Raw genomic sequence first — 21,063 nt, 5'->3', positions numbered from 1 at the left:
CTCAGGGAAGAATGGTCCTGGCCCCTGCTCTCCTTAGAGGGCTCTTGGAAGGCTCTGACAGGAGAATGGGTGTGAATGTGCTAAGCAGACCAAAAAGTGCTGTTTGGCTCAGAGCTCTTGCTGCCCTGATAGCATTTCCGGTGACTCAGCCCCACTTGGCGTTAATTGCTCACTGCCTGATACGGTCAAACCTCTTTTCACGGCTCTGTGTCTTATCTCCCTCACCCAGACTATGAGTTCGGAGGACAGGGTGTGTGTCTCTCTCATCTGTGTATTTATTCACTGGGCCCAGCAGAATGCCAGGCCCACAAAGGCAGAAGCACGCTGGGGTAGACCAGGCGCCGGCTTTGTAGTCAAAGGGAACAGCTCCACCGGACTTGCTGGCTGTGGGACACCCTCACAGCTCTCAAACTTGAGCACTGTTGTGAGGAACCACAATGAGTAAAGTGGAGAACCTAGCACAGTGCCTGTCCTATTTAGGGTCTCAGTAGTGATTTTGTGAATGGCAGACTCCTCGTGCTTTGTAAAGGAAAAATGCTACACAGATGGGATAGTTAAGCGTGTTCCCCAGCAGCTCGGCCTTGCTTTCCAGCCACACTCAGCCCTGGGAGAGGAATTCCCACCACATGAGAAGGTGATTGTTCACCAGAGCAGTCCCTTATAGCTCCCTAACTTGGGGCGCATGTGAGATGCCACACCCCACCTTTCCAATGCCCCCTCCCCTCTACGTCTGCCCCTTCACTCACCCTGTCGGACCCAGGACACAAAAGGGGTGGGATCGGCCGAGGCCACACACTCCATCACCACACTCTGACCAGACACCACAGTGGTGTTCTCCGGGGCTGCCACGATGACCACGTCCTGCTGCCTGGTGGGTGCCAGGGACCCTGGAGAGAGAGCAAGCCAGCAGGCACCCTTACCGTTATGTATCTTCACACGCAGTGTCTCACCTGACGCTCTCAGTAACCTGGTGAGGCAGGTGGGCAGGGAGCCACAATAGCAGATCTGACAGCAATTTAAGAGATGGGGAAAGTGAGACCCAAAGTCACAGAGTCACACAGCAGAGCTGAGACTGGAACTCAGGGCCAGGGGAAGAATAACCTGACCTCTGATTCAGCATCAGAAAAATGACTGGACAGACCCATACCTGCCCCATTCCTCCATCCCAAACTAATCCACTCGCCTGGCAGAGAACCATCAGGGTCACGGGCAAAGCCCTGGACTTAGAGTCAATGGTCTTAGTTCCTAGTGCCAGCACTGTCACTAATGTGTGTGTGACTGTAGGCAAGCCCCTTCCCCAAAGGACTTCAGGTTCCCCACAAACAAAAAGTGGGGGTGCGCTTGGGCTCGGGTTTCTGCCAGCTAGGCAGCTCTTTGAGCTGGGATTCTCTGCCCAGTTCTCAGTGTGACCCTGGCCCCCTGGGACAGCATAGTGAATACCTTGTTTGTCCAGCAGGTGGCAGCAGAGACCCCAGGCTCAGGTGGGTATCTAGAGTGAGTGGTCACCAACTAAGTGGGAAATGGGGATTGGGGGTAGGAGAAGGGTGACTGGCAGAGGGAGGCCAGTGCGGGGGCCTTTCTGGGAGGCCCGAGGTAAGAGCTGTTGAACATCCGCTAGGTGCCAGGCATTTTACTCTCTTATATCAGATATTCTCACAACCACCCTGGAGCTGGACATTTGATAAGGAGCCCAGGGTTACACAGATGGTGAGTAGAGAAGCCAGGATTCAAACCAGGTCTTTCTGACCCCAAAGCCTGAGCCCTTCCTACGTGGTTACCCTGGGACAGAAGCTTTTCAGTGAAATGGAGAGAAGGACTGCAGCACTAGGCGATGGGGGCCCAGGCTTCTCTTCACAGGAGACACCCCAGAGGGAATCCCTCACTGCCCGGGGCCCTCTGGGTACAGGGAGCGGAAGGAGAGAAAGGGCTTCAGGGCACTGACAGACCTCTCTCAGATACCTCCCCTCCCCACTCCCGTCCCCAGCCTTGAATGCTCTGTCCAACCCAAGGGAACAGAGGTTCCACAGGAAGTGGGGAGTCCTGGGCTGGGATTCCTGAGATTTGGTCTCCAGCCTGTTCTATCTCTGACTTGCTGGGTGGCTCTTGCCCCACTGGGCTTCATTGCCTCACCTGCCCAGTGGGACTCACACCCCTTCACCTAATTAGTCTTCGATGGACTGATATCCCTTCACCTATCTGAAGGCAGGGGCTGGACCTCTTGAGGACCCTCCTAGCTCTGAGGCGGCTGACTCAGGAAACCAGGTTTCTCTCCCCCTCCTTGCCAGCTCCCTTACCTCTAGGGGCCACACTGAGTACAGCCTCCTGGCTGAGGCGCTGGTGAGCTGAGTTGGTGGCCACGCAGCGGTAGGAGCCTGCGTCGCTCTCCTGAATGTCCAGGATCTGGAGGACGCCGTTGGGAAGAGTGATGAGCCTTGGAAAGGGGGAAGAGGGCGGTTGTGAGGTGGGCAGGGTCCCGGGGGCAGGGCGGTGGTGCCCCAACTGGGCCTATCTCCCACTCCAGTCTGAAATACCTAGAGCATTTCACTTTCAAGCATCATTCATAAAAAAGAAATGCAAATTAAAACTACAAGATACCATCTTCACCTCCCAGACAGGCAAAGGTCAGAAGGTTTAATAACACCCGTGTGGATGAGAGGAGAGAGGCAAGACCCTCTGGCTTTGTTGGTGGCCATGCTGACAGATACACCCTTATTCAAGAATAAGTTGGTTGATATCTCAAAATCACAACTGCACCTAACAATGAATGTATTTCGGTTGTGTATACTGCAATCGAGAAGAAATGTTAAAAACAGAAAAAACACCTACCTTTTGATCCAGAAATGCCACCGCTAGGACTTTATCCCACAGATACCTTCATATATGTGTGCAAAAACCTATGTTTAATGATACTCACTTCAGCACTGTATGTAATAGCAAAAGACTGGATACAACCCAAGTGTCCATCTGTAGGGCAGGCACTGGCTAAATCAGTTTAGGTACATTCATACAATGGATCCTGGGCAGTTGTTAAAAGGAGATATGTAGAGAAACTGGGACCCTCATCTATTGCTGGTAGGATTATAAAATGGTGCAGCTGCTGTTAAAAACAGTTTGGCTGTCCCTCAGAAGGTTAAACACAGAATTACCATATAACCCAGCAATTCCCCTCCTAGGTATATACCCAGAAGACTTGAAAGCAGGGACTCAGACACTTGTACACCAGTGTTCACTGCAGCATTATTCACAACAGCCAGTAGGTGTAAACAAGTCAAGCGTCCATCAGCAGATGAATGGATAAACAAAAGTGGTGTATCCACGCAATGAAATATTAGTCAGCCATAAAGAGAAACGAAGTTCTGATACATGCTATGACATGGAAGAACCTTGAAAACATTATGCTGAATGAAATCAGCCAGCTACAAAAGGACAAATATCATGATCCCACTTATATGAAATATTTAGAGTCGACAAAGGCATAGAGCCCAAAGTTTATTAGTGGTTACCAGCTGAGAGTGGGAGGAGGAAGCAGGGAGTTATTGCTTAAGGGGTATTGAGTTTCTCTGAAGGGGAATGAAAAAACTTGGAAGCAGATAGTGGTGAGGATTGCACAACATGAAGAATGTAATGAATATTACTGAATTGTGCACATAAAAACGGTTCAAGTGGCAAGTGTCTTGTTGAGGAGGAGGCAGCTCCCCTTGTGCTAATACAAGAGAATCTCCAAAATGTGTTTGGTGCAGAACGACGTGTGGGGATGTGTATGTATATACGCTTGTACATGCACAGAATATCCCTGGGAACGGTGGTGGTCTCTGGGGAGGGGATCTGGGATCCTGGAATCCGAGGGTGGGAGACTCACTCTTCATTGTATACCCTTCCACAGAGTTTGAATGTTTTCACTCTCTGTCTGTATTACATCCTTCCTCTCCTGATAAAATAAATCCCTTCTACTTACTCACACTATCCTATCTGACCCTCAAAACAAGCCCAAGAGATAGAGGGAGATCACAACCCCCATTTTACTGGTGACCAAACAGGCTAGCAGGATGTAGAATATTTTCCTAGGGTCTTGCAAAGGAGCCCTGGTGGGCAGTGGTTAAGCACTTGACTGCTAACTGAAAGGTGGGTGATTTGAACCCACCAGCTGCTCCAAGGGAGAAAGCTGTGGCGATCTGCTTCCATAAATATTACAGCCTTGGAAACCCTAAGGGGCAGTTCTGCTCTGTCCTACAGGGTTGCTATGAGTTGGAATTGACTCGATGGCACCTAGTAACAAGGCAGAAGCAGAGTTAAAACTTGAATCCAGGTTTCCTGGTGCCAAACCCCACGTTCTTCCCCCCTTCCCTGTCTCAGCACCCACCATCAGATGGCTGAGGATGCCCTGGAGGGGGTGAGTCCCCAGTGTGCTCCTGTCAACAGGCACCTTACCTAGGAAGGGAGGGGATGGATGAGGGTGCTGTTTTCTGACATCACAGTTAGAAGACTAGAAAGGCCCAGAGACTTTGCTGGAGAGACGTGTACTCCAGGGCAGGGAGGTCTCCGTGGGGGTTGAGAGGTGGGGAGCACAGTGGGCTCTGGCTCAGGCAGGGGGTGAGTGGGTTCCCCCTGAGTCCACTGACTGTAATCCTGCAGGGTCAGCTCCAGGTTAAGTCCTAGCTTCTCAATAGAGCAAATGGTGCTGGAGCCTGGGGTGGAGGCTGGGTATGGTCAGAGGGAACAAGACAGCTCTGCAGTCTGTGGAAATCCTTCCACTCATGGGAAACCAGGTTCTTCCCCACCCTAGTATGAGAAAATATAAACATGCGAGAGGAGAACTAGCTCAAGGGTTGGGGGGGCGGGGCGGAAACAGTTGGCTGTTGAGTCGACTCCAACTGAAGGAAACCCTAAGTGTATGCAGTAGAACTGTGCTCCATTGGGTTTTCAGTGGCTGATTTTTTGGAAGTATATTGCCAGGCCTTTCTTCCAAGGTGCCTCTGGGTAGACTCGAACCTCCAACCTTTCTGTTAGCATCTCAGCACGTTAACCATTTGCACCAACTCTTCTGTGGAAGGAAAACCCTTTGCCATCAAGTTGATTCTGACTCATATAGACCTTATAGGACAGAGTAGAAGCGCCCATAGGGTTTCTAAGGAGTGGCTGGTGGATTCAAACTGCTGACCTTTTGGTTAGCAGCTGTAACCCTTAACCACTGCACCACCAGGGCTCCCTGTGGGAGGAACGGCGCTGGGAGTTCCAGCCACAGCTGCTTTGGCTTGACAGGGATTTAGAGGGAAAAAATAAGCCTGCATCACTTCATCCCACAGGCAAACCCACCTCTGCCCCCAGCCTCTTACCCTTAGCTCCAGTGGCTGCCCCTGTGGGTTTGGCCACATCGTGCTGGGGCCAAACAAGGGGAAGGGGACGGGCAGGCTAGCAGTGGTTGAAGGTGATATCCTGGGCCAGGACCCAGCCTGCTGCCATGGAAAAATTGATGGGTAAGGACAGGTGGGGGAAGGGCAAACAGGACCCATCGGGGAAACAAGGTTCCCTCACCTCCACACCAGGCCTCCACCAACTCATACTCTGGCTCCAGCAACCTTCTTCCTTCCCTCTCCCACTTCAGTTTTGCTAGCCAACTGTGCCTGTAGTGTTCCCACCAGGAACTGCCTACTCTTTCTAATCCCGAACTTCCATGGTCCCCAAGAGCCCACATCTCCTTTGACAAGTGATACTTCCTTAATTATGTCTATTCAGTGAATGAGTGGATACCGTTCCCTGCACACGGTACTGTTGTCGCCGTCAATAAAGGAGCAACGTTCATCTAAGACTTTGTTTTGTTGAAATGTGTTCAGGAGTTCTGTCCTTGGAAAGCTGTCCGGGATATTATTGGATAGTGGGAAAAAAAAGTCACATTGCTTATGAAGCAATTCCATTTTTGGAAAATAAATAAATGATACGTGTTAGGATACACACAGAAGTCAAGGGGTGGTAAAGCTTATATCATTCCCAGGGGTTTTCTCTGGGAGTGGGGTTACTGGGGATTCTTATTTATTATGTTCTTGTTGTTTTTCTTTACAGTGAATATGCAGTCGTTTGGAAATATATTAAAATTAAAGCAAAGAGCAGGTGCCCCTGTACACTTTGTCCTGTAACTCCAGGCTCTGACATAGAAGCTGCTGTGGCTATATGAAGAATGAACTGGTTCCCACCTACATGACTTTAGTAAGTGACATCACATGTCTGGGCCTTAGGCTTCTCATCTGAAAAATGGGTTAAATCACTCCTGCCCTGTCTAGTCATGCCCCTAACCCTCTTGATGTGCTCTGAGACTCATACAGATAACAGACATAAACACGATTTATGAGCTGTCAGCTCTAAGCACATGTTTACAATGGTGTAAACCATATGCATATTTTAAAAGACTGGAAAAGAACACTCAAAAGCATCATTATTGTGTTCAGTTGGTAGGTGACTTTTTTTTCCTGTCTGTAAAGTTGGAATATTTCATCATTTAAAAACAAATACAAGTTTCAAATAAAACAAAATAACTACTTCTAGAATGAAAACAACCTTGATTCAAAAAGAAGCGGGACTATTCTTTTTGTAAGCCCAAACCTGAGCCTGCTACCCCATCCCCAAAAGGCCACTTGGGGCCGGGGATTCAAGGACGCAAAAGAAATGACACAGCTGCTCTGAGTTTCCCAGTGACCAAGGAGCCCTCACCCTAAGCCCTTGAGAGATCCACCCAGGGAAATGGGACGCTAGACAAGGGTCACAGGAGGTTGATGACATGATGAACCCTGGAAATGGGTAGAGCAGGAGGCTGGACTAGGGAGCCCATGTTATGCAAGTCCATTAATTCATGTTTCTTAAAATGTGAATGAGTGGTGATAACAAAGTGATTTCACATGGATCCAGACACACTTTTTTTTTATTCCAGTGGTTATCTGTTTATTTTTATGGCTACCTTCTCTTTAGGGCAAGTGTTGTTGGTTTCCATCAGCTGCAAGGAGATAATATTCCCTTTGAATATGTGTTATAGTTACAGACGAGTGAGTTGATTTAAAAAAAAGTATTAAGTGATTAGATAAATGGTATGGGGTGACAAAAATGATGAAGGTGTTTGTGAATGCCTGAAAATTTGGGAAACTTTGCTGTCATCGATTACTGGTTCCCATGGCAGAAAAAATTATCCCCTATTATTTGCAATTAGCATTAAGGTGAAGGGAGTTGCCTCTGGGTCTAGTCCTCGCCAACTATTCCAAAAATATACACATCTATTCTGACAGAGAGTGTTTATTAGCTGCATGTGTGTGCACCCTACACCCAGGCATATGGTCTCCTTCAAATCACTGGGCTGAATTTATGAATAGCATATTTGTACATGTACTATATCTGGGCATGCACAAAAATACATACCTTGGGCATAATCAAGTCGCTGTTTTTGACATGTCTTTATTTCCCACACAATGTGCTGGGACATGTGAGCCTGGCTTATTTATAGATGAGGATCACTTTTCAGAGGACTTGGGGGCAAACGCTCCAGAGCCCAGGAACTGGCAGCACTGGCCTCCTGGGAGAGTCCCGTGGCTTCACAGGACAACGCCCAAACTAGATGTTGGGGACAAGGTCTGAACCCCGCTGGTTTGCTGAAAGACTTTGGGAAGTCACTTCTCTGTCCTGAACTGCAGTTGGACAATGGAATCTCTAAGCCCACTAGCAGCATGAGCTTCTTCAGACCCTGTGGCTCTCCTGCCCCAACCACCAAGTCACACCTTTGAGGACCTGAGGGTCCTCCACCCTGGGGCTCTGAGTGGATGGGCCTGGATACTGGCTGTGCAACCTGGGGCAAGTTACTTTCATCTCTGACTCTTATTTTCCTCATTTAACAATACAAATAACAATATCTACCATATCTGTATACACAGACCTGGATGTTCATTATATGTTAAGTGCAGAGGTGTGGGGGGAAAGTTGTACACCAATATAATCCTATTTTTGTTTTTGAAAAGATAATTGAACAAAAAAACAATAGGAACAGATTAACCCAAGTTTTTCAAGAGAACGGTTATAGAAAGTATAGGAAAAAAGTCTGGAAGGACAGACATCAAAATTAGCAGTGGCTTTCTGAGGGTGGTAGGATAATGGGTAATTTTTATTTCTTTTTGTTTATCTAAATTTTAAAAACATATCTGCTAGGAATATATACAAAGAGTAAATAGAGGAAAAATATGAAAAATAATAAATACCTACCTCGAAGGATGATGGGAAGGATGAAACGAGAAAACATATGTAAAGGCTTAGTACGGAGCTCAGCACCGATTAAGTGGTGGCTGCTGTGACTTTGAACATGGGGAGGCTTTTCTGCTGCCTCCCACCCTTTCCAGGACTGTCAGGAGTAGGCTCTCACTTGGTTCTTGCCCAGCTCATTTGCTCTGGGTTCATGGACTCCCAGGAAGCACCCACCAACGGTGGTGAGAGGCCCCTGCATTCAGACAGGCACAGAACTTAAACACGCCAGAGCTAGAAGGGCTCAGGCAGCATTTTCCAAGGCTCACTTCCTAGAATGAGAATCACTCATGGGTTGCTAACAGTGTTATAGGCAAAGTTTTCCAACCTTATTTGATCATGGAAAATTTTTTCAAGAAGCATCTTATGGCCCTAATGTTCTGCAAAGAACAGGATTTAATCCGACTTTTTCATTTTATAGGTGGGGAGAATACGGCTGGGTGAGAAGTGACTTGGCAAGGGTCGATGGGGCTGACTGGTCACCAACGTCAACAGGAACTCCTCTGGATTGACCTCTCGCCCTTCTTCCTCCCTCACAGCTGTCCCAGGGATGTGCCCCGTGACTATTCTTGAAGTGTCTTCTACACGTTCTCCTTCTAGACGTGGGAAGAAGTCAGAGGAGCCGGGACGACCCAACAGTCATGGGAAGGCTAGTCCAGTCCCAAGGGAGCGGAATCTGGAAACCAGCATCTCTCAACGTTTGTAACCCCACCTCCACCCGGGAGGCCAGGAGAGCAAGCGAGCTGCTACCTAAGCTGGAGAGATGTAGGGAGAGGACGGCAGGGTGGCTGTGAAAGGCTCCTGGAGCCACATTTCCAAAGAATCCACGGGGAGATGACCTAGTCATGAGACCAACTCAGAGACCACATATGCAAATGAGCCTTGTGGTTTTTCCAGTCACACTCAATGCACATCCGAATCCCAAACTGGGGATCAGGTCTGGGGTTTGGTTTCCGCTCTTTTTCTACCCCAGAAACTCTCTCTCCTGGGATGGCTCCATCTACTCACTGCCTTTGTGGCGAGAAGGGGGAGGAAGAGACAGGAAGGACCTCCACCACCCATTTGTCAGATGGCTGCACTCCACTGGATGGAACCCATACAGGAAGAGGAATCCTGCATCCAGGGCGAAAACTCTGGTTGTTGTTAGCTGCCGCTGAGTCAGTCCCCCACTCACTGTGACCCCACGCACAAGGAAATGAAATGCTGCCCAGACCATCCCCATGACGGGTTGTGGATCGGATCACTGTGATTCACAGGGTTTTCATTGGCTGGCTTTCGGAACAGATTACCAGACTTTCTTCCTAGTCTGTGTGGAAGCTACACAGAAACCTGCTCAGCATCATGGCGACACACAAGCCTCCTGGGCTAGTGTCAAATCCAGTCAAAACAAACCCTGTCTCCCACATAAAAAAAAGGCGAGAATTCTACCACCGAACCACCACTGCCCTACATCACCCCCTACCCCCCCACCGGAAACTCGAGAGGAACCTTGAAAAGTGAAAACCCTCCCAGCAGCCTCAGGGCCCTGAATGAACAAGAAATATTCTGCCAATGATTCACGATGTGGCCTTGGATAAATCACAGCTCCTCTCTGTGCCCCAGTTTCCTTCTCAGTAAAGCAAGCGACGGGATTAGGCATGCTCTGAAGGGTTCCACCACTAGTCCCCACCCAAGCTCCATAGCTGGATGGGTGGCTTCCTCCCAGGGAGCAAATACTTCTTGTCCAGCTTGTCTTTGGGACCAGAAATGAGCAGAGAGTCAGGCAATGGTTGGCTCCCAACCTGGTTTAGGCAAATGGAGCCCAAGTTTCTGGACAGTGAGGGTCCCAGTTCCTAAGCACATCTCAGAGCCCTCTCTGTTCTGCCCACTGTGACCCACTCCACACTCCCCTTCAGGCACTCACCGAGGTTCCTTGGGCACTGTCACCTGGTCCTTCTCCCAAGTAATGACTGGTGCTGGCAGCCCTTCAATGTGGCATTCAAACCGAGCCGTCCCATTCTCTTCCACCGTCTGGGACTCCGGGTGCAGAGAGAAGCTTCCGAGTGCTGGGGATGAGGACAAAAAGACACAGGCGGGGGCAGGACAGGAGCAGAGAGAGAATAGAGGCAGCGAAACACATGCACACACACATGCACACATGCATACACACGCACGCACGTACAAACATGAGACATAGAAGCACCGAGCAATAGAAGCATACAGCAGAGCAAATTCAGACCAAAAGGACATGTACAGTTGGAGTGAGGTGGCCGGGGGATAAGAAGCGGGGATTACTGGTCAGATGCTGCAAACAGAAAGAATTCCAAAATTCCCCTGCCTAACATCACCATGATGGTCAGACTACAATAAGGTACACACTTCTCCTGGACCAAAAATTACTCATGGTGATCTGTGCCCCCTGAGAGTCACCCGTGGGAGGGGCTGGACTGTGGGGCTTGACTCCACACACTACCTGGGTGGGGGTGGGGCACTCCCGAGGAGGCTCCTGTGTGCCTCTGATACTCTTACCAAGCTTTCTGGTAGGCTTCCTGGAAGAAGCACAAGTCTGGACTCTAGACCTCAAAGGGAAAGCATAGGAGGACCAGGGGAGCGGAGAAGTGGGAAGATAATGGGATACAGAACCGGGAGGGAAATGCCAGGAAGGGACCCCCTGAGCAGGATAGGGGCAGAGAAAAGGGGAGCGAGCTCAAGAAGACAGGCGTTTGTGCAAGTAACTAACTGCAGACCCCACTTCCCACACCCCAGCTCTTCTGGGTCCCAGTCCTAGACCCCAGATGCAGATACTCACTGGTGAGCTTGACCACAGCAGCCTGGCTGGCCACCACTCCCAGAGGGCCACGGGCCAAGCAGGAATAGCTGCCCTCAATGACGCCTGAGTTCCCAGGGCCTGCCTCATCACTGCCATCGAGTGCTGGCCAGGACAGCCACAGGGAGCCGTTGGGCAGCAGGCGCAGGTGGTGGTGCTTGGGCAGGGAGGCCCCATCCTTGCTCCAGGTCACACTGGTGGGGGTTCCAGCAGCGGCCCCCAGACTGCAGTCCAGCACCACAGCCTGCCCCGGGCCCAGGATCACTTGCAGTGGCCCCGCTCCACAGCTCAGCTCTACGGTCTCCTGGGGCAACGTCAGCTCCCCTGCATGGAGGAGGAGGCATGGGCCATCAGGTGTCTGCTCCCACTGCACAAAGCCTCCAGCTTCTGACTCATTGCTCCCCCCTCAGGGGCTGGGGCCACTCGTAGAGAAAGACCTGGGTCTGAACCCTGGCTCTGCCCCTTAGGAACTGTGACCTTGGGTGGACTGTTGCACTTCTTTGTGCCTCTCTTGCCTGCTGCTCCATTTCCTCATCCATAAACAGATACAGCTCAAAGCAGCGTTATTCATAAAAGCCAAAAAGTGAAAACAACTCAGTGTGATGGTTAATGTTACATGTCACCTTGGCTAGGCTATGATTCTCAGTGGTTTGGCAGACCTTGGACTGGCTGATGCTCTGTAATGTAATTATCTTCCATGATGTGATCTGATATGATCAACCAATCAGTTGAAAGGGGGTGTTTCTTTGGGGGTGTGGCCTGCCTCCAGAATATAAATGAACGGTCTGGCAGAGATAGCTTGCTCTCTCTCTCTTTTGGCCCAGCATTCTTCCTGTTGCCTGACCTACGAATCTTAGGATGTAAGCCTGCAGAAGTTTCTGGGCTGCTGCCTGATCTGCAGATTTTGGATTTGCCAGCCCCCCACAATCTTGTGGACCAGCAGAGGTCTCCAGCCTGCTGTCTGATCTACAGATTTGAGAGTTGCCAGCCCCTACAACTGGGTGAGCCATATCCTTGAAGTAGGTCGATCGATCAATCGATCGATCGATCGATCGATCTATCTATCTATCTATCTGTCTATCTATCTGTCTATCTGTCTATCTATCTGTCTATCTATCTGTCTATCTGTCTATCATCTGTCTATCTGTCTATCTATCTATCTATCTGTCTATCTGTCTATCTGTCTATCATCTGTCTATCTATCTATCTATCTATCTATCTATCTATCTATCTATCTATCTATCTATCTATCATCTATCTATCTATCTATGTCCCACTGGCTTTGCTATTCTAGAGATCCCAAACTAAGACACCAAGTGTCCATCAACTGAAGAATGGATAAGCAAAATTGGGTATATCTGTACAATGAAATATTATTCATTCACAAAGGAATGAAGTTGTGATACATGGATGAACCTTCCAAACATGCCAAGTGAAAGAAGTCGGTCACAACAGCCCGCATATTGTATGATTCCGCTGATAATAAATGTTCGGAATAGGCAATTCCACGGAACAGAAAGATTAGTGGTTGCCAGGGGCTAGGGGAAGGCAGCAATTGGGAGTGACTGCTCATGGGTACTAGGGTTCTTTTTGGGGTGATGAAAATGTTCTGGAATTAGATAATGATGATGGTTGAACATTCTTGTGAATATGCAAAAAAACACTGAATTGTATACTTTAAATGGTGTGTTTTATGGTATGTGAATTACATCTCAACATTTATGAAGATACAGTAGTTCTTTCCTCGCCGAGCTGTGGTGAGCACGAAATGAGATGACGTACGGGAAAGGGGTGTTGCACAGTACCTGGCACAGAATGGGGCTCAGCAATGTCATTCCCTCCCCTGGAATCCTACAGATTGTCTTGACTAATGTTACCCAGCCAAAAATATACCGTGGGCTAGAAAAATATAGGATCCAGGAAACATTAAAAGCAAGTTTTACAAGTATAAGAAAGTACGTGTGTATGTGTGTGTGTGTGTGTGAATACACATATATCCTGAATAAACAAAACAAAAATAATTCCAAGCTGGTTTGTTGGTCTGTGGAGCCACCTCAATGAAGGGAAGTTGGATGCTTCCCCCCACCTCCCTCCTTTGGACAAGGCAAATAGATCATGACAGAACAGCTAAGTGCTCTGGGATGCCCATCAGGTAGGGGCTAGACTCAAGCTGGGTTCAGGACAAGCCCAAGGAGAGGCTCCCATGGCTCATTCCAGGCACCTGGGAGACTGAGCCCTGGCAGTCAGTTGCCTCTTCTGCCCCAGAGACTGAAGAAGCTAAGCCAACCACCCTTCCTTCCTGCAGCTAATCTACTCAAGGCCCTGCCTCAAGCGTGAACCAGAACTCAGGTCCCCTGACTCCCAGAGCAGGGCTCTTTTCTCTCCAAAGGCCCCAGAAGAGCCTGCAGACTCCAGTGCTGCCCTTTCCATAAAGAGAAGAGGAAGGGAATGCTATCCCAGGGTCAAGGCAAAACCCCATAAAGGTCAATATTTATCATTTTAACCAACATTTCAGCAAGGCCTAGTACCAATTATTCATAAATGATTGGTTTTTCCAGTTATATCTCCCAAGAGTTGACCTGCTGCCTCCCTGTCCTATAAAAGCTCAATGACCCAAGGTCCCTTCTTATCCTTTGACCTGACTCCTTGCTTCAAAGCAGAGTGACATGTCTAAGAGGGAACCACAGGGAGAGGTGAGAGCAATGGCCAACTCTCTCTACAAGACAGGTCTGGGCTGAGAGAGGCACATGGGGACGTGCAGAAAGCACAGTGATGAAGCCCAGCACTGTCACAGTCTAGCCGTGTGAATTTGGGCCAGTTACCTCCCATTCTAAGCCTCAGTTTACTCGAATGTAGTGGGTGATCTCTGAGAGTCTATGATTTTACAATTCAGTGGTCTGGACATGCCCATTCCTGGATGAATATATAACAGCTTCTGGACACACACATCAAACCATAGACACAGTCTCCACACCTGAGCAAAGCCACCTCAGTCTCTGACATGCTCATCAACACCTGGCCACACATATGCCAATGCTTAGAACCCCTGCCAGACAGCATGTCCCCAGGCATCCTTCCCAATACCCCTAAGGAGAATGAGAATGAGGGAGAAGTCCCGACTGGCCAAGACAAGGAGACTGGGGCACAGGCTAAGGCCCTCACGCTGCCCTGGGATGGACAGACGGGGCCAGGACAGGTTCTCTGCCTTTTCAATCCTTCAGAAAGGATCCACCAGGCTCCTCCTGCTGTACAGCTGGGCTCAGCATTACTACCGGGGACAGGGAGGAGAAGGCAGCCCTAGCCCTCACCTGAGTTTTGTTCTAATTGTAGTCACAACACTGCAGGCCCTTGCTATGGTAGAAAAGCATTTGACCTTGGGGTGGATGATCAAGGTTCTAGACTTGCTCTACCTACTAGCTGTGTGACAAGTCACTTCACCTCTCTGGGCCTCAGTTTCCGCATGTGTAAAATGGAGATGATCCTAGCTTGTGAGGATTAAACAAGATGATGTATGTCAGGGCCCTGGCCCTGAGCCAGTGGACATCACTCGACTGAGAGCTCTCTCTTTAAGGCACTTCATAAGCTGTAAAGGCCTATACAAAGGCTAATTGCTGATCTTAACGCCCAGTTCCTTCTATCTCTAAGGCCCTAGATCCCACGATTCAAGAACAGGGTAGGGGAAAGCAAGGCCGGGCTCTCCGCCCAGTGGCTTCCAACCGCCCTGATCCAGCCGCTGAGCTGGATTTGGGTTTCGGGGGGAAAAGCCCCACACAACATGAATCTCAGAGCCCTCTGGCGGCCTCCCCGCCCCCCAAAGCATGTCCGGGGCTTGGAAAATCCCCTGCCGCGCTGAACAAACAATGTGAACAGTTGGGGCCCTGAGCAGCTGCTGGATATGTCAGCATCCCAGGCTCTGGCGGGCAGGACAGCGGCCAGAGGGGCTGGCGGCTGGCTGGGGAGCAGAGGAGGCTCCAGTTCCCTTCCTGAATATTCATGGGGCAGCAGATGTCTCCGTTCCCCACCTCTGAGGAACCCCACAAGGCAGAACAGGGAAACCAGAATATAGACGCGGGGAGAACTGGGGTTCCCCTCAGAGACCAGCAGAGCTGTGCCAGGGGCCCAGGAAGGCCTGTTTTAGTGAAAGTGTTTGCTAAGCCCGAGATTGGTCATTTTACAGATGGGGAAATTGAGGCCCTAAGGGGCATCTCATTTCTCTGGGAGATAGTCTGGAGAAGCTGCTCCTTCTTTGACCTCTGAAGGTAAGCCTAGTCCTGAGGAGACAGTTGCTCCCAAACTAGGGAGTCTCTCTGCCTCAGTGCACAGCCCAACTTCTGTGCCCAGGAGATGCATCCTTTGGGGTTCAGCTCAGATGCCAGCCCCTGTGAAGCCGCCTTCCCCGATGGAGTATTTCTGAGTCTCACATCACAGGGCAGCTTGGAGGTTCCTTCCCCATCCTTCCTCTTGCCAAGACAGACAACGGAATGTGACCCGACAAGCTCTGGTTTAGAAACAGAGTCCTGCTTCTAGGTCCAGTCATGTCTCGTATGACCTTGGGTTGGTCACTTTCCTCCTCTCAGCCTCAGTTTCCCTAATGCATAAAAGGAGGAGGTGCCGCACCTGTCAGGCATTGTCACGAAAATTCTCCTCACAGCTGAGGAAGACGTACTTAGGAGGTTTCACTGACCACCCCGAATGTTTTTCTTTTTAAACCACTGGCACATTTTGCATTCTGCTCTATAACATAGCAACGTTTGTTCTACTATAAACGTGGTTCCTACACCATCAAATCTTCTCGTAAAAGTGATGTCCTGGGAAGTGGGCCTTGTTTGTGCAGTGGCTTTGTGGCAGACCCCCAAAGCACCTTGCAAGAGCATTTCTTAGACATCCTTCTCGGGACTGAGGTGGGTGTAGGTGCTCAGTGGACCCTTGCTGCCCACCAGCTTTCTGCCTCAAGGGTCCTCCCTCTCCCACAGTCTCCTCAGGACACAGTGTTTCTACGCTGGGGAGCCGCAGGGCCATCTCTCACTCTCCTTTCTTCGACATGTTATTTTACCCACTTACAGGATATATTAGATTTTATGAGGCCAACTAGAGCCCAGACAGAAAGGAGGTTCGCTGCTGAGCCCTAGGGCCAGCTCAGGGCTGTTTTGTGGGATTAGTGGGGCCCTGGTGTGAGCTGGGGCCTTGAGGTCAGTTTTTCAGTGAATTCTCAGGAAGGGGGCATGTAGGTGGGGGAGGGGAACAAGGCCACGATGCCTCATTCATTAGGCTAAGAATTTGCCACAAACATCAAACTTCTCGGGGCCCAGCAGGTTTACAACTTGTTTTGGGGCCTAAGGGCAATTCTCCATGACACCCTCACCACTCTCCCTTCTCAGGCGACACAAGTCAGTTTCTTCCAGCAACATCCTTCCCTGCTCCCCAGCTTGGCTACCTCCCCTACCACACACTAAGCCCCTCCCACCAACAGCTGGAAGGAGAGTTTGGGACTGTTGCCTGGGACACAAGGAAGGCCTCGGCCCTCCCTTCATCTGCAACCCTGAGGCCCAGCCAACTGGATGGCAAGGCCAAACTCAGCTTGACCTGGCCCTTGCCTTCCTCCTGCGACCCGCTGCCCCCACCACACCAAACCACTTTCAGTTCTCTGAAAGCACAAGGCTGCTTCAGCCGTTGCTCTGGGTGCCCCCTCTGCCTAGAATAGCTGTACCATCCCCATCTAAGGTTGGCGCCCCTCCTTTTCCTGCCCCAGGGGATCCTGGGCACTAGATCATTGCAATGATCACTACAGTTTTGACTTGCCTTTCTCCCCAACTAGGCACAAACTCTTGGGATTATGTGTTAGTCAGCTTTCTAAACTCCCAGTGCCTACAACAGTGCCTGGCACACAGTACTGTGGCCGTTGAGTCAATTCTGACTCAGGGCAACTCCATGTGTTACAGAGTAGAACTGCTCTATAGGGCTTTCTTGGCTGTAATCTTTATAGAAGCGGAATGCCAGGCCTTTCTTCTGCAGCACTTCTGGGTGGGTTCGAGCCACCAACCTTTAGGTTAGTAGTTGAGTACAAACCATTTGTGCCACCCAGGGACCTTCAGCACATAGCAGGTGCTCAGTAAATACTCCTTGAGTGGAAGAGCAGACAGGCATGTACAGACACACTCAAAAAGATAAGACCCAGACCCACTCATGCTTTTCCAAGCCTCAGTTTCCTTATCTGTAAAAAGAATAGTAATCCCCTTCAAGGCTAGGGATGATGGGCATAAGACATGTGGAAATGCCTAGCATACTGCGTGTTACCTAATAGATGCTTACAAAGCAGAGAGAGCAGCAAGCCCACATGGGAAGAAACCCTGTACTTAAACATTACCAGGGCTGGGGAGCTCACTACCTCACCTGTCATCTCCTGCTGTGTGGCTCAGATGGTTAAAAATGTCTCTCTCCACAGCCTACCTGTACACTGAGCTCACTCCAGAGATCTGTCCTCCAAACTAGATGACAAGGTAATGAGCCGCTTATCCAGCCATCCTGGAGCCTGCACCAGTTTGTCCCTGTCACCTGAGAGACAGCTTACTAATCCTCTGCTTCTCTGACCTCAATGGCCCCACAGCCCCCAAATGCAGAGAGTTCCACTGCTCCAGCAACGGGGGAGCAGTAGTTGGTGGCCGGCTGGCCTAGGAGATAAGGATTCGATTTCTCTGCATGTTGACCCCAGCATATCCTCTCTCCGGTTTTCCTTCCCCGTCATCTCCCATCACTCCCTCTGACCAGGCTGGGGTCCTCTCGCTCAGAGCTGCTCTTACTCCCCCCACGGGGGTGGGGGGCTGGGAGCTCCAGGCCCGCCTGGCAATGACATCTGTTCTACAGCTGGAATTCTGTGTCAAGTCTGGTTACTGTACCTCAGAGACAGTGGGAGCTGAACAGGAGGAGGTGGTGGGGGTGGGTGGAGGAGGGTGGATTCCAGAGCCCAGAGAGATGGACTAAGGGGGGCCAGGCTCAAAGCTGATAACATCTCATTGGCAGGGGTGTGCAGAAAGATGGACTTGGGCATGTGTCTACCAAGTCCCAGGAAAGGGTGACTTCTCTAACCTGGCAATGTACCTCCAAGAGCCAGGTGACCTAGGTCTAGCCCCAGCTCAGTCCCTATCCTATTCCCTAACTTTGGGAAGCCACTACCCTCTTAAGGGTTCAGTTTTCTCATCTGTAAAATGGGGTCAAGCTAAAATTATTTCTAAATTCCTTTCAGCGCTGACATCAATGGGGCTCTAATTCTGAGATTATTTAACTTGCGAGAGGTACTTTTAGGAGCAATGAAAGGAAATGCTAATTCACAAGTAAATGTGTGATTAATTGGATCATGAAAGTACATCAGTACATAGAAAGGTTCAGCTAATCCCTGGGTAAGATTCACTATTAAGCGAAACCCGCAATGCTTGACCTGGTTCCTAACTTCAGAGAGAGGGTCAGAGAGGACCACTTCAACTAAGACACCTCTTGGGTATCTGGCCCGAGAAAGAACGGGGCGGAGGTGTTCCCGGGTGAGGAAGAAGCAGCTCTCAGGTTCTCAGGACCCTCCTGTTACTCACTTGGCTTCCCAGCCACCCATATTCTGACTCAGGTAGAACTTATCTTTATGAGTTGGGTCCAGTCCCCCTCTTCAGGCTCCTTTCTTGGTACTCAGGGCCCTTGTCCCACCCTGCGCCTACCTGCCCCCTCCTACCCCCTTTACTCTGGACTCCAGTCAGACTGAGTTTCTTTCAGGTTTAGGTTAGTCACCTCTGAACCTTTGCACATGCTGTTCTCTCTCTGGAAAATGCTGCCCATCACCCTTCACTCTTCTGCAGGGCTAACTCACCTGCACATTTAGCTCTATTATGCACCATCACTTCCTCCAGGAAGCCCTTCCTGACCTACCCAGGCTGGCTTAGGAGCCTCTGCTCCCAGCATCTTCCACGGCACTGCAGGGTACTAGTTTACCTGTCAGTCTACCCCATCACCAGACTGCAAGCTTTGTACCAGGGACCATGTCTGCCTCCTTATTTCCAAGCACTAGGCACGTGCTGGCCTATAAAAGGTGCTAAATATTTGCTGAATGAATGAAAGACCTCGATCTAGATCAGGTGGCTAATCAGAGCTCTACAGGCTTGCCCCCAGGCCTGCTGGAGCTTTGCACAAAGGGAGTGGGACCCAGGCAGAGCAAAGTGGTTGCTTTAGACACACACACTGCAGCCAAGGGGAGCCCCAGCCGCGCACTCGGCGGCAGGGAGAGGACAGGTCTCAGAGGCAGGGAAGCTGAGCCCCTTGCCCGAGGCCCCAGCGGTACTGGAGGACGCGACGGCGCGGTTCCTCGTTCTGATCCTGCTTTGCTGGACCCTGAGCTCGTTTCTGCAGCTCTTGAAGGAGGGAGAGGGGCGAAACTATTCCTTAATCCCCGGGGCTCCAGGAGGACAGACGCCTCTCTGACACTGCCCCGCTCCTTTCACCTGACAACTCCGGGACCCCCACTCTGCCCAGCAACCCCGACCCTGCCCCTAGGCGGCCTCCAGCAGCCGACGAACGCCGAGTCAAAGGTCAGGACTGGAAAGGGGCGTGTCTATACTGGGAGAGAGGGGGTCCCAGCAGCTCCCGGCACTTTCCCACACGCTGTTTGGGTTTCTTGGAGAGGGGCCTGGGGCCGGCGGGGCTGAGGCTCCTTCCCCCGCCACCCTCCCTGCCTCCCTCCCACGTGGCCTGGCTGAGTCTCTCTGGAAAGCCGCAGCAGCTGGAGAGAAATCCCCCTCCCCACCCCCAGCTTCAAGTCCCTCCCCGACTCGCCCCGGACACATCCTCAGTTCCCCCCTCGGCAGGGAAGGCAAAAAGGAGGCGAACAAAGCGGGCAGCCCATCCCCCTTCCCCAGCCTCACCACCTACTCTCCTCTTGGGCAGCCCCCCCTCCCCAAACGCACACAGGACTGCAAGCGAGAAGGCTATGGGTGGAAGAAGGAGCCCTGGACACGCAGACACTTTAGGACTTGGTCCCCTCCCACCACCCACCACCCCCGTCCCCAGCCCTTCCTTCAGCTGGACAACTCTGACCCTTACCCCCCACCCGCCCCGCACTGGGGTGGGGGACTGGAGGAGGCCTTGCGGGCCTCGTCCACGCTTCCCTTATCGGCCCCTGGGGTGGGGCAGGAGTGACACGCGTCCCATCCCGAGAGCGACCGCTGGACAAGTCCACGAAAGCAACTGGTTTTCTGTCCCCCCTCCCCCAATCCACTCCTGGCCATGAATTTGGGGAGCAGACCTCCCCTGCCCCAACCGACCCCAAGGACCACACCCACTGGGCAAAGTTGAGTGTTTTATGCCCCCCCACCCCAGCCCGGAATCTCCCGCTCCCGTCCCCCACCACGGGCAAGGACACTCCCAAAAGCCAAGGCCAAATATTAGCTCAGCCCCAGAACACAATTACACACGCACCCGACACAAATGGAGGTGTAGACACACCCCCCACACCCCTTCTCTTTCTCACACACACACTCTTAACCCGGAGAGACGCGCGGGCAGAGCCTGACCCGCACAAGCCACCAGCCCCGCAGCCAGCCGCAGCGCCAATGCCATGCCGGGACCATGGCACGCAATGCGGACACGTACGCCCGCAGGAGTCCCCCTCCCACAAACACACAAACACACACACACACACTCCAGACTCCGCAAACCCAGGATACACACCCCCTGCGGACAAGTACATGCCGCAAACGCCCCCGGCCGCAGCTCGCAGACCTCCCCACGCAGGCATCCCCGGCACACGGGCGCGCAGCCCGCGCCCCTCGGCCCCCGCGCTCACTCGGGACGCGGGACCCACGCCAGCCCCCCAGCCCAGCGCAGCCCGGGTGCGGGCGCACGCACACGCCGCCGCTCCCTCCACTGCCGCGGCGCCAGCCCTTACCGCGCGCGGCCAGCAGGCAGAAGGTCAGCGCGATGAGTCCGCGGCCGCGGCGAGCGTCCCCCCGCGCCAT

General features: G+C 51.4%; 1 protein-coding gene across 1 annotated transcript in view; it reads right to left on the bottom strand.

The window, feature by feature from the left end:
* The window catches only part of IGDCC4 (immunoglobulin superfamily DCC subclass member 4), a 37,732-nt gene extending 16,669 nt beyond the window's left edge, over positions 1 to 21,063 (bottom strand). Inside the window, exons 1-5 of the mRNA XM_064267390.1 lie at positions 20,994 to 21,063; positions 11,057 to 11,398; positions 10,172 to 10,313; positions 2,295 to 2,431; positions 747 to 887 (exon numbers count right to left, since the gene is read on the bottom strand). Of these exons, the coding sequence (XP_064123460.1) occupies positions 747 to 887; positions 2,295 to 2,431; positions 10,172 to 10,313; positions 11,057 to 11,398; positions 20,994 to 21,063 (832 nt within the window). The remainder of the gene's footprint in view (positions 1 to 746; positions 888 to 2,294; positions 2,432 to 10,171; positions 10,314 to 11,056; positions 11,399 to 20,993) is intronic.

This window comes from Loxodonta africana, chromosome 13 (genome assembly GCF_030014295.1).
Source record: "Loxodonta africana isolate mLoxAfr1 chromosome 13, mLoxAfr1.hap2, whole genome shotgun sequence".
Lineage (NCBI taxonomy): Eukaryota > Metazoa > Chordata > Mammalia > Proboscidea > Elephantidae > Loxodonta > Loxodonta africana.
Note: the sequence above shows the minus strand (reverse complement) of the source record. Positions and strands in the feature narration are given on the sequence as shown.